At 42.2% G+C, this 13,502-nt stretch overlaps 1 protein-coding gene across 3 annotated transcripts in view; it reads right to left on the bottom strand.

Moving 5' to 3' along the window:
• znf653 (zinc finger protein 653) overlaps positions 1-13,502 on the bottom strand; it is a 68,600-nt gene that overhangs the window by 5,276 nt on the left and 49,822 nt on the right. Inside the window, exon 7 of one of the 3 annotated variants that reach the window (XM_073068990.1) lies at positions 8,505-8,604. The exons of 1 other annotated variant lie outside the window; for it this stretch is intronic. In XM_073068990.1, coding sequence (XP_072925091.1) covers positions 8,505-8,604 — 100 coding nt within the window. Of the gene's footprint in view, positions 1-8,504; positions 8,605-12,530; positions 12,734-13,502 lie in introns of those variants that run through there. One more of the 3 variants, XM_073068992.1, reaches the window with a different exon arrangement.

The following is a 13,502-nucleotide window of genomic DNA, read 5'->3' as shown; positions in this document are numbered from 1 at the left end:
ACCACACTGGGTTCTACTCCTGTACCTAATAAAGTGGCCCCTGTGCGTACAAGCTTTTATGTATTTATCCACATTTTATTCCATTTCCATATTTAAACCTCTAATTTTTTTACATATTTTTTAAATAATTGTTTTAATGTTGTTGCACTTAACCAACACACCAGAGCAAATTCCTAATACATGTAAATGTACATGGCGAATAAAGTTGATCCTTCAACATTAATTACAGGCAACATACAACCAATGATATGAACTCCTTTCTTTTTCAGCTTACACAAAGACTATGCTGATTATACTTGATTCAGAAATTTACCCCTAAGATTGAAATATATACTTTTGCTAAGCCATTCTTCCTCAGATAGTTGTGAAGCCTAGCTGTAAAATACTTTTGGCATCAAGGTAAATAACTGGGTCACAGTATGTTACTATCTTCGCACAGATGGAATCTATCAGACGGAAGTTGTTTGTGTCAGGTAATGACTTTGCAAGTCTTTATAAAACTTTGGGGAGGAAGAACAAAGGGCACATTGTAGGGGCACAGTAGTCATATCTGCAGGTGTTTTCACCAGCATTAAATCAGTAACTTTAAATTCCTTGGCATTAACATATCAGAGCATCTGTCTTGGGACCAAAATGTAAGTACCATTTCAAAGAAAGCATGACAATGCCTCTACTTTCTTAGAAGTTTGCACAGATTTTGCACGTCATCTAAAACTCTGACAAACATCTATTGATGCACAATATGCTGACTGGCTGCATGATTGCCTGGTATGGGAACACCAAAGCCCATGAACGGAAAAACCTAGTAAAATAGCCTCGCCCATCACAGGAGAAGCCTTCCCACCACTGAACACATCTATGTGGAGCACTGCCACAAGAAAGCAGCATCCATCATCAAGGACCTCCACAGTGCAGGCCATGCCTTGGCACCAGGTTAAGGAACAGTTGTTACCCTACAATCATCAAGCTCCTGAACCAATGTGGATAATTGCACTCACCTCAACAGTGATCTGATTCTACGACTTACAGACTCATTTTCAAGGCTACAACTCATGTTCTCAGTATTATTTATTTACTTATTATTATTATTTTATTTGCATAGCTTGTCTTTTTTTGCACATTGGTTGCTTGTCAGTCTTTGTTTATGTATATTTTCGCATCAACTCTATTGCATTTTTTTGTTCTACTGTGAATGTCTGGAAGAAAATGAATCTCAAGGTAATATATGGTGGTATATACATCGATAATAAATTTACTTTGAACTTCAAAATAAACAAGTTTGAACATTATAATGAATAATAGTTACAAATTCTTTTTCTATTCATTATTCATTCCACTTTTCATTATAACAGAACATGGGGGGTACAACTTCATTTACAGGATGGTGAGAGTGTGGAATGAGCTGCCCACAGAAGTGGTGGATGTGGGATTGATTTTAATATTTAAGAGAAGTCTGGATAATTACATGGATGGGAGGTGTATGGAGCACCATAGCCCAGATGTGAGTCAATGGAACTAGACAGAATAAAAATTCGGCACAGGTTAGATGGACCGAAAGACTTGATTCTGTGCTGTAGTACTATACGACTTCTACAATTTCGCCCCAGTTATTCCATGTTGGCTGTCAGTAGAACAAGCCTATTAATTCATTTCTCCTCCCCTACCTCCCTTTAAAGACTAAAGATCTTATAAATTTAGCTTTATTTATCACATATACATTGAAACATACAGTGAAAGGCACTGTCTGCACCAATGACCCAAACAGTCCAAGGACATGCTGGGGGCCAACAAAGCATGCCCACAACTTACTAACCCTAACTCGTATGTCTTTAGAATGTGGGAGGAAACCAGAGCACACAAAGAAAACCCATGTGGTCACAGGGAGAAAACACGAACTCCTTACAGAAAGCTTGCTGAGCTATCAACAACTCTCTGCAATTTCTTATTTCTTGCATGACACACAGAGCTATTGCCATACCAAGCCATTGTGCATCCCAACAGAATGTTCTGTCTATCATCGATAAAACAAATTGAACTACAATTGTAAGCGCTGTAAAGTGTTATGCTAACCACTACACTACCATGCCACTGCTTATCATTATTCTCTTTCAATTCTTTTTCACTTACACCAACTGCTAACATGCAGTACAGCAGCCAAGTAACTATAAACAATAGACAGTAGGTGCAGGAGTAGGCCATTCGGCCCTTCTAGCCAGCACCACCATTCACTGTGATCATGGCTGATCATACACAATCAGTACCCCGGTCCTGCCCTCTCCCCATATCCCTTGACCCCGCTATCTATAAGAACTCTATCTAACTCTCTCTTGAAAGCATCCAGAGACTTGACCTCCACTGCCTTCTGGGGCAGAGCATTCCACATATCCACCACTCTCTGGGTAAAAAAGTTTTTCCGCCTCTCTGTTCTAAATGGCCTACCCCTTATTCTTAAACTGTGGCCTCTAGTTCTGGACTCACCCATCAGCGGGAACATGCTTCCTGCCTCCAGCGTGTCCAATCCCTTAATAATCTTATATGTTTCAATCAGATCCCTCTCATCCTTCTAAATTCCAGTGTATACAAGCTCAGTCGCTCCAATCTTTCAACATATGACAGTCCCGCCATTCCGGGAATTAACCTTGTGAACCTACGCTGCACTCCCTCAATAGCAAGAATGTCGTTCCTCAAATTTGGAGACCAAAACTACACACAATACTCCAGGTGAGGTCTCACCAGGGCCCTGTACAGCTGCAGAAGGAGCTCTTTACTCCTATACTCAATTCCTCTTGTTATAAAGACCAGCATGTCATTAGCTTTCTTCACTGCCTGCTGTACTTGCATGCTTGCTTTCATTGACTGATGTACAAGAACACCTAGATCTCGTTGTAGATCCCCTTTTCCTAACTTGACTCCATTTAGATAGTAATCTGCCTTCCTGTTTTTGCCATCAAAGTGGATAACCTCACACTTATCCACATTAAACTGCATCTGCCATACATTTGCCCACTCACCTAGCCTGTCCAAGTCACCCTGCATTCTCATAACATCCTCCTGACATTTCACACTGCCACCCAGCTTTGTGTCATAAGCAAATTTGCTAATATTACTTTTAATCCCTTCATCTAAATCATTAATGTATATTGTAAACAGCTGCGGTCCCAGCACTGAACCTTCCGGTACCCACTGGTCACAGCCTGCCATTCCGAAAGGGACCCGTTAATTGCCACTCTGTTTCCTGTCAGCCAGCCAATTTTCAATCCATGTCAGTACTCTGCCCCCAATACCACGTGCCCTAATTTTGCCCACTGATCTCCTATGTGGGACTTTATCAAAAGCCTTCTGGAAGTCCAGGTACACTACATCCACTGGCTCTTCCTTGTCCATTTTCATAGTTACATCCTCAAAAAACTCCAGAAGATTAGTCAAGCATGATTTTCCCTTCGTAAATCCATGCTGACTGGGACTGATCCTTCTACAGCTATCCAAATGTGTCATAATTTCCTCTTTTATAATTGACTCCAGCATCTTTCCCACCACTGACGTCAGGCTAACCGGTTTATAATTCCCTGTTTTCTCTCTCCCTCCTTTCTTGAAAAGTGGGACATTAGCCACCCTCCAATCCACAGGAACTGATCCTGAATCTATAGAACATTGGAAAATGTTTACCAATGCGTCCACGATTTCTAGAGCCACCTCTTTAAGTACCCTGGGATGCAGACCATCAGGTCCCGGGGAATTATCAGCCTTCAGAGCCAACAGTCTATCCAACACCGTTTCTTGCCTAATATAAATTTCCTTCAGTTCATCCATTACCCTAGTTCCTTTGGCCACTATTACATCTGGGAGATTGTTTGTGTCTTCCCTAGTGAAGACAGATCCAAAGTACCTGTTCGACTCATCTGTCATTTCCTTGTTCCCCATAATAAATTCATCTGTTTCTGTCTTCAATGGCCCAATTTTGGTCTTAACTATTTTTTTTCTTTTCACATACCTAAAGAAGCTTTTACTATCTTCCTTTATATTCTTGGCTAGTTTACCTTCATACCTCATTTTTTCTCCACATATTGCCTTTTTTGTTATCTTCTGTTGCTCTTTAAAAGCTTCTCAGTCCTCCGGCTTCCCACTCATCTTTGCTATGTTATACTTCTTCTCTTTTATTTTTATACTATCCTTTACTTCCCTCGTCAACCACGGCCGTCCCTTACTCCCCTTAGGATCTTTCTTCCTCTTTGGAATGAACTGATCCTGCACCTTCTGTATTATTCCCAGAAATACCTGCCATTGTTGTTCCACTGTCTTCCCTGCTAGGGTATTGTTCCATTGAACTTTGGCCAGCTCCTCTCTCATAGCTCCATAGTTCCCTTTGTTCATCTGTAATACTGACACATCTGATTTTCCCTTCTTCTCAAATTGTAGGTTAAAACATATCATATTATGGTCACTACCTCCTAATGGCTCCTTTACCTTGAGGTCCCTGATCAAATCTGGTTCATTGCACAACACTAAATCTAGAATTGCCTTCTCCCTGGTAGGCTCCAGTACAAGTTGTTCTAAGAATCCATCTCAGAGGCACTCCACAGACTCCCTTTCTTGGGGTCTAGTACCATCCTGATTCTCCCAGTCTACCTACATGTTGAAATCCTTCCATGACAACTGTATCATTACCTTTGCGACATGCCACTTTTAACTCTTCATTCAACTTACACCCTACATCCAGACTACTGTTTGGGGGTCTGTAGATAACTTCCATTAGGGTCTTTCTACCCTTAGAATTTCTCAGTTCTATCCATACTGACTCTACATTCCCTGATTCTATGTCTCCCCTCGCAAGGGACGGAATATCATTCCTCACCAACAGAGCCACCCCACCCCCTCTGCCCATCAGTCTGTCCTTTTGATAAGACGTATATCCTTGAATATTCATTTCCCAGGCCCTGTCCGCTTGAAGCCATGTCTCTGTTATTCCCACAACATTGTACTTGCCAATTTCCAAATGAGCCTCAAGCTCATCTACTTTATTCCTTATACTTCGGCATTCATATATAATACTTTTAATTCGTTACTCCCCTCACCTTTCATATCAATTCCTATTTCACTTGGCCATACTGTATGATCTCTTCTTGAGCTTTCTGCTCCATTGATTCTGTTGTCCGTTTTAACTTTTCTTATTTTCACTTTCCCTTTAACTCCATCCTTATATTTCCAGTTCATCCCCTCCCCCCCACTACTTAGTTTAAACACATCCGTGTTGCAGTGGCAAACCTGCCTGCCAGAATGCTGGTCCCCCGCCTATTAAGGTGCAACCCATCCCTTTTGTACAATTTATCCTTACCCCAAAACATACCCCAGTGGTCCAAGAATGTAAATCCCGGCTTCCTGCACCAGTTCCTCAGCCACACATTCAGATCCATTATCTCCCTGTTCTTGCACGAGGAACTGGAAGCAAACCGGAGATAACCATCCTGGAAGTCCTGTTTTTCAGCCTTCTTCTGAGCTCTGTGAAGTCCCGCTGCAGAATGTCCTTCCTCTTCTTCCCGATGTCATTTGTGCCGACATGCACTACCACTTCCGGCTGTTCACCTTCACCCTTGAGGATTCCCTGCAATCAGTCAGTGATGTCCTGGATCCTAGCACCAGGGAGGCAACACATCATCCTTAAATCTCGCCTGTTGCCGCAGAAACCCCTTTCCGTACCTCTTACTATGGAGTCCCCTACTACCATGGTTCTTCCTGATGTCTGACTCCTTGGCTCTGCTTCTGCACCAATTTTTGACTCGCAGATCTGCCCGCCTCTCAGACTGGCAGTATCTTCTGTCCTGACAGCTTCCAAGAGGGTGAACCTGTTTACGAGAGGTACATCCCCCGGGGTCTCCTGCACTTCAAGTATCCTTTCCTTCCTCATCGTCGCCCCCCTTCTCTCTTCCGGTATCCTCGGTGTAGTGACCTCACTGTAGGTCCTGTCCAGAAAACTCTAATTTTCGTGGATGAACCTGAGGTCATCTAGTTCTTTCTTCAGTGCTGCAACACGTTCGTTCAGAAGCTGAATCTGGACACACTTGCCACGGCTGTAGCAGCCAGGGGTACAATCAGTGTCCCTGACCTCCCACATCATGCACGTAGCACATTGAATCAGCTTAGCGGTCATGTCTTCACCCTCTCCAATTGTGGCGTAGTCTCCTCCCTCAGCCTCCTCGCCAAAGACTAGCACTTTTCACACCAGGCACTTCCCTCGACCAGGCTGCTCTGCTAGAGCTCTCCCTCTTTTTATTTGCTTGAGCATTGCAAGCTGCTTGGGTCACCTGACCTCGATTGCCCAATCAACTGTTTTCTGCTGAGTCTGAGCTATTCAAATCTTGATTGCCAATCAATTCTTGATTGCACAATCCAACTGCCAAATCTGCCAGAAACTCCCGAGCCAAAGACTGGCACTTTTCACACCAGGCACTTCCCTCGACCTCAACTAATCTTAACCTAGGGAAACACCAACGCCCAAGAGCAGAAAAGCCTACCAAAAATGATGGAAAAACCCTCCCCACCATTGAGCACATTTACAAGGAGCAGCATCCATCATCAAAGACAATCACGATCTAAAGCCACACTCTCTTCTCACTACAGGAGGTATAGGAGCCTTAGGTCCCACAACACCAGTTTCAGGAATAATAATTACCCTACAACCATCGAGCTCCTGAACCTGCATAGATAACTTCACTCACTACAACGCTGAACTGATTCTATAAATTTATACACTCACTTTCAAGGTCTCTACAACTAATGTTCTCAGAATTATTTATTTTTAATTTGCAGAGATTGTTTTCTTTTGCTATTGGTTGCTTGTCAATCTTTGTGTGTAGCTTTGCAAGAAAATGAATCTCAATGTAGCATTATGATGATGTACACATACTTTGATGATAAATTTACTTTGAGCTTTGACACTTGCAGGTTGTCTTGAGCACATCTTCAGACTGTGTTGGTCGTTGATGCAAACAACACCAAAGACTTTGATAATAAATTTACTTTGACCTTTAATCTTCTTTAGGGATGCAGGAGTAACCAAAGAATATCTCAGAAATCTATGTTCAGGGGAAAAATATGCAGCCTCCACACAGACAGTCTCCATGGTCAAGGTTGGCTCCACAGCACTGAACTCTTAAGCATGTTGGAGTTTTTCGAGGATGTAACCAGGAAGTTAGACGGGGGAGATCCAGTGGATGTAGTGTACCTCGATTTTCAGAAGGCATTTGATAAGGTCCCACATAGGAGATAGGTGGGTAAAATCAAAGCTCAGGGCATCGGGGGGAAGACATTGACATGAATAGAAAACTGGTTGGCAGATAGAAAGCAAAGGGTAGCAGTGAATGGGTGTTTCTCAGAATGGCAGGTGGTGACTAGTGGGGTACCACAGGGCTCGATATTGGGACCACAGCTGTTTACAATTTACGTCAACGATTTAGATGAAGGCATTGAGAATAACATCAGCAAATTTGCTGATGATACTAAGCTGGGTGGCAGTGTGACATATGATGAGGATGTTAGGAGAATTCAGGGTGACTTGGATAGGCTGGGTGAGTGGGCAGATACTTGGCAGATGACGTTTAATGTGAATAAGTGTGAGGTTATCCACTTTGGGAGTAAGAACAGGAAGGCAGATTATTATCTGAATGATGTAGAGTTAGGTAAGGGAGAAATACAAAGAGATCTAGGAGTCCTTGTTCATCAGTCACTGAAGGTGAATGAGCAAGTGCAGCAGGCAGTGAAGAAGGTTAATGAAATGTTGGCCTTTATTACAAAGGGAATTGAGTACAAGAGCAAGGAAATCCTCTTGCATTTGTACAGAGCCCTGGTGAGACCACACCTGGAGTATTGTGTACAGTTTTGGTCTCCAGGGTTAAGGAAGGACATCCTGGCTGTAGAGGAAGTGCAGCATAGATTCACGAGGTTAATTCCTGGGATGTCTGGACTGTCTTACGCAGAGAGGTTTGAGAGACTGGGCTTGTACACGCTGGAATTAAGGAGATTGAGAGGGGATCTGATTGAAACATATAAGATTATTAAGGGATTGGACAAGATAGAGGCAGGAAATATGTTCCAGAAGCTGGGAGAGTCCAGTACCAGAGGGCATGGTTTGAGAATAAGGGGTAGGTCATTTAGGACAGAGTTAAGGAAAAACTCCTTCTCCCAGAGAGTTGTGGGGGTCTGGAATGCACTGCCTCGGAAGGTAGTGGAAGCCAATTCTCTGAATGCTTTCAAGAAGGAGCTAGATAGGTATCTTATGGATAGGGGAATCAAGGGATATGGGGACAAGGCAGGAACCGGGTATTGATAGTAGATGATCAGCCATGATCTCAGAATTGCGATGCAGGCTCGAAGGGCTGAATGGTCTACTTCTGCACCTATTGTCTATTGTCTATTATCTCTAACTGACGTGCTACGGACAAATAAGGGATCTACAAGCATTTGCCTCATCTGCATTCCCAAAATAAAATTTACTTAAACAGTAAACCTACTGGAGCGGCGTCTCGCCCGTGTGTGTCCTTCGATGAACTTCAAGGTGATTCTTCCTTTTAAATGACTTCCCACATGTTTCACAAATAAAATCTCGCACTCCTAGGTGGAAGGAAACTATGAAATTAGGTTCAGAGATGTTTCATTCATTTTGGATAAAAATTTATTTAGTGGAAACTTCAGAACATTAAACTCAAATGAATGAGATCTTCTCTTTTTTAGTCTAGTAGCTAATAACTGCAGCCTTACCACATCCAAAATAGAGTAAGACCATAAGGTATAGGAGCAGAATTAGGTCACTCTGCCATTGAGTCTACTCCATCTTTTGATCATGGCTGATTTATTTTCTAACTCAACCACATTCTCCTGTTTTCTCCCCATAATCTTCGACACTCTTACATATCAATAATCTATCAACCTCCACTTTAAACATACCCAGTGACTTGGCCTCCACAGCTGTCTGTGACAATGTACTCCACAGATTCACCTCTGGTTAAAGACGTTCCTCCTCACATCTGTTCTAAAGGAACGTCCTTGAGGTTGTGCACTTGGTCCAAGACTTTTCCACTATCACAAATCATCCTCTCCATGGTCACTCTTATCTAACCTCCAGCATGTACAGGCCCAGAGCCATCAAACGCTCCTACATTAACCCTGTCATTCCCAGGATCATTCTTGTAAACCTCCTCTCAACTCTAACATCAGTACATCTTTTCTTGGATAAAGGGTCTAAAACTGCTCACAATACTCCAAGTGTGGTCTGACAAATGCCTTGTAAAGTCTCAGCATTATATCCTTGTTTTTCTATTCTAGTCCTCTGGAAATGAGCGCTAACATTGTATTTGCCTTTCTTACTACCAAATCAATGTGAACGTTAACTTTTATGGATTTGCACACTTTTCCACAAGTCTGTTTTCTCACCTGAGAGAATGGCAATTAATTGAATTCTTAAATTTTAGCACACACCTAATTTTATTGCTGCCAAGATTTAGCATTTTACTGCAGATTGGCAGAGTCATACAGACATGACAGAGAGGTCTTGAGTCAGAACAGAATGTTACATTATGGCAAACTATTTGCCCAAAACTCCACCTTTCACAGCCATTATGCTGAATATGGGATCAATGATCTTATCTTAACTGAAAGATCAGGCATGGAGCGTGGTAGTTCCCTCAGACCTAAATGATTTCTCAAAGTATTAGAAACAGGATTTTTCTAAACATTCTGTTAAAAGTATAGTCTTGAAACTGGAGGCCTTCTGTCTATTTTCATAAATCATAAGGGTCCACCAGTAATGTTCATCATGCCCTGCAGTCCATTCTGAATGCATCTGCTCAGCTGAAGCGAAGGAAAGAAGTGAATTTTAATCTTATTTACACATGAGAAAAATGTCGTGTTATATAATATTACTTTAGGGAGCAAGTTACAAAAGTGTCACCCCAATTTTGTCATAGGACTGTGTGGTTTATAAATTCTTGGTGTGGCACTGACTGAATTCCCAGACCAGCTTTCAACTACCACCCCCTGTCATGTCTTGGACTTTCTTAATTCTCAGGGCAGATTATTTTTGGAAAGCATGAGGGGTTTAATTACCATCAGATATGTCACTGAATATCACTTTAATGGAAAGAGCTGTCTGCTAACCTCCAAAGCAAGCTATACAATTGCAGACTGAAGAAATTTATACTCTCTTGCCTCAGGAACCAATACTAATCGCTCAGACACTTGGTCCTACGTTTATTCATTAAGGTAATAGCTCTAAAATCCATCCGTCTCTACCCTTGATGTTTGTGGAACTTAAAACAGAACAAGCAGTCCAGTGAGAAACACGGGGGCAGAAAGCTGTCTGAGCTTATCACAGTAAAATCTTTAGGCTAAATTCCTGACACATACAAGAAAACTCAGCTGGCCAGTCATTTAAAAGAGAATACCAAATGTTTTTTTCAGATAGATAAAGAGTAAAAAAGAAGTAACAGTGGACCATCAGACGGCTAGAAAATAATGCTGGAGTGGTAGCAATGGAGGCCTAAGAAATGGCAGATGAATTTAATATATATAGTACTGGTCTTCACTTTGGAAGACATTAGCAGTATGCCAGAAATTTAAGCGTGTTGGGGACAGAAGTGTGTGTGATTGCTATTAGTAAGGAGAGGGTGCTGGGAAGCTGTAAAGTCTAAAAGTAGATAGGAACACCTAGATCAGATGGACTTTACCCCAGGGTCCTGAAAGAGGTAGCTGAAGAGATTGTGGAGGCATTAATAGAGATCTTTCAAGAATCATTAGATTCTGAAATGGTTCTGGAGGACTGAAAAATTACAAATGTCACTCCACTCCTGAAGAAGGGTGGCAGACAAAAGACAGGAACTTAAAAGTTATTTAGCCTGACTTCAGTGGTTAGTAAGATGCTGAAGTCCATTATTCAAGATACACAGAGGCACAAGCTAAGAGTCAGCATGGTTTCCTTAAGTGGAAATCTTACCTTTTGGAACTCTTTACGGAAAGAACAGACATGATCGACAAAGGAGAGTCTGTATATGTTGTTTACTTGGATTTTCGGAAGTGTATTGTCATGCATTTTGGTAGAAAGAAAAAAGGCACAGACGAAGAGAAAATTCATAAATGAGGGGTGTAAATGAACTTGGGAGCCCTTATGAAGGATTCCTTTAAGGTTAACTTGCAGGTTGAATCAATGGTAAGGAAGGCAAATCCAAAGTTAGCATTCATTTCAAGAGAACTGGAAATATGTACGCCAGGATATAATGCTGAGGCTTTATAAAGTATTGAACAGACCAAACTTGGAGAACCATGAGCAGTTTTGGCCTCTTTATCTAAGAAAGGAGGTTCACGAGAATGATCAGAGGAATGAGAAGGTTAATATATGAGGAGCATTTGATGGCTCTGGGCCTGTATGCACTGGAATTTAGAAAAATGAGGGGGGCATCTCTTTAAAACCTATTGAACGGGCTAGAAAAAATGCGACATGGAGCAGATGTTTCTTATAGCAGGGGGAGTCTATGCCCACAGGGCACAGCCTCAGAATAGAAGGGACAATCTTTAGATCAGAGATGAGGAAATTTCTTTAGCCAGAGAATAGAGAATCTATAGAATTCATTGCTACATACGGCTGTAGAGGCCAAGTCATTGGGTATATTTTAAGCAAGGGTTGATAGGTTCTTGGATTAACAAGGGCATTGAAGGTTAGACTATAAGAACATAAAATATAGGAGCAGGATTAGACTATTTGGCCCATCAAGTCTGCCCTGTCTTTTCATCATGGCTGATCCTATTTTCCTCTCAGTCCCAATTCCCTGCCTTCTCCCTGTATCTCTTCATGCCCTGACCAACCAAGAATCTATCAACCTCTGCCTTAACTATACATAAAGACCTGGCCTCCACAGCTGCCTGTGGCAAAGACTTCCCACAGACTCACCACTCACATACATGAGGAGTAAAAATCTTTATGTTACATTTTCACCTAAATGTGCAATGTGTAATCACAGTAATTTATAATAAATAGAATAGTCAATGTAATATAGAGTACACTCAAGTCAACATGAGTTTATCAGTCTGATGGCCTGATGGAAGAAGCTATCCTGAAGCCTGTTGGTCCTGGCTTTTATGTTGCGGTACCACTTCCCGAATGGTTGCAGCTGGAATAGATTGTGGTTTTGATGGCTTGGGTCCCCAATGATTCTACAGGCCCTTTTTACACACCTGTCTTTGTAAGTGTCCTGAATCATGGGAAGTTCACAACTACAGACGCACTGGGCTGTCCACAACACTCTCTGCAGAGTCATGCGATTAAGGGAGGTACAGTTCCTATACCAGGCAGTGATGCGCCAGTCAGGATGTTCTCAATTGTGCCCCTGTCGAAAGTTCTTAGGATTTGGGGGCCCATACCAAACTTCCTCAACTGTCTGAGGTGAAAGAGGCACTGTTGTACATTTTTCACCACACAGCTGGTATGTCCTTGGTGATGCGGATGCTGAGGAAATTGAAGCTGCTTACCCTCTCAACCCCAGATCCATTGATGTCAATAGGGGTTAGCCCGTCTCCATTCCTCCTGTAATCCACAACTAACTCCTGTGTTTTTGCGACATTGAGGGAGAGGTTGTTTTCTTGACACCACTGGGTCAGAGAGATGACTTCTTCCCTGTAGGCCACCTCGTTATTGTTTGAGATGAGGCCAATCAATGTAGTGTCATCCGAAAAGTTAATTAGCAGATTGGAGCTGTGGGTGGCAAATTGGCAATACAGTCATGGGTATACAGAGAATAAAGGAGGGGACTCAGTACACAGCCCTGAGGGGCTCCTATATTGAGAGAAAGAGGGTTGGAGGCGAGGAAGCCCACTTTTTTTTCCAACCTCTGGGACTATTCCAGGATCTTGTGATTCTTGAAAGATCATTACTAATGCCTCCATAATGTCTTTAGCCACTTCTGTCAAAATTCTGGGGTGTACACCATCTGGACCAGAGGAACAGTAGCCAAGGGTTCTGAAAGAGGTAGTGTTAGAGATTGTGGTGGCATTAGAAATGATCTTTCATAAATCATTGGACTGGAAAATTGCAAAGGTTACTCCACTCAAGAAAGGAGGAAGGCAGCTAAAATGAAATTATAGACCAGATAGCCTGACCTCAATGGTTGGGAAGATGTCAGAGTCAATTGTTAAGGATGAAATGATGGAGTAGTTGGTGACACAAGACAAGATAGTACGAAGTCAGCATGGTATCCTTCAGGGAAAATCCTCCCTGACGAACCACTTGGAATTCTTTGAGGAGATTCCAAGTAGGATAGATAAAGGGGATGCAATGGATGTTGTATATTTGGACTTTCAGAAGGCCTTTGACAAGGTGCCACACATGAGGCTGTTTACCAAGTTTACAGCACATGGTATTACAGGAAAGTTACTAACATGGTTAGAGCATTGACTGATTGGTAGGAGGACGCTTTTCTAGTTGGCTGGCAGTGAGTAGTGGTATTCCGCAGATGTTGGTGTTG

The sequence above is a fragment of the Hemitrygon akajei genome, chromosome 16 (genome assembly GCF_048418815.1).
Source record: "Hemitrygon akajei chromosome 16, sHemAka1.3, whole genome shotgun sequence".
Classification (NCBI taxonomy): Eukaryota; Metazoa; Chordata; class Chondrichthyes; order Myliobatiformes; family Dasyatidae; genus Hemitrygon; species Hemitrygon akajei.
Note: the sequence above shows the minus strand (reverse complement) of the source record. Positions and strands in the feature narration are given on the sequence as shown.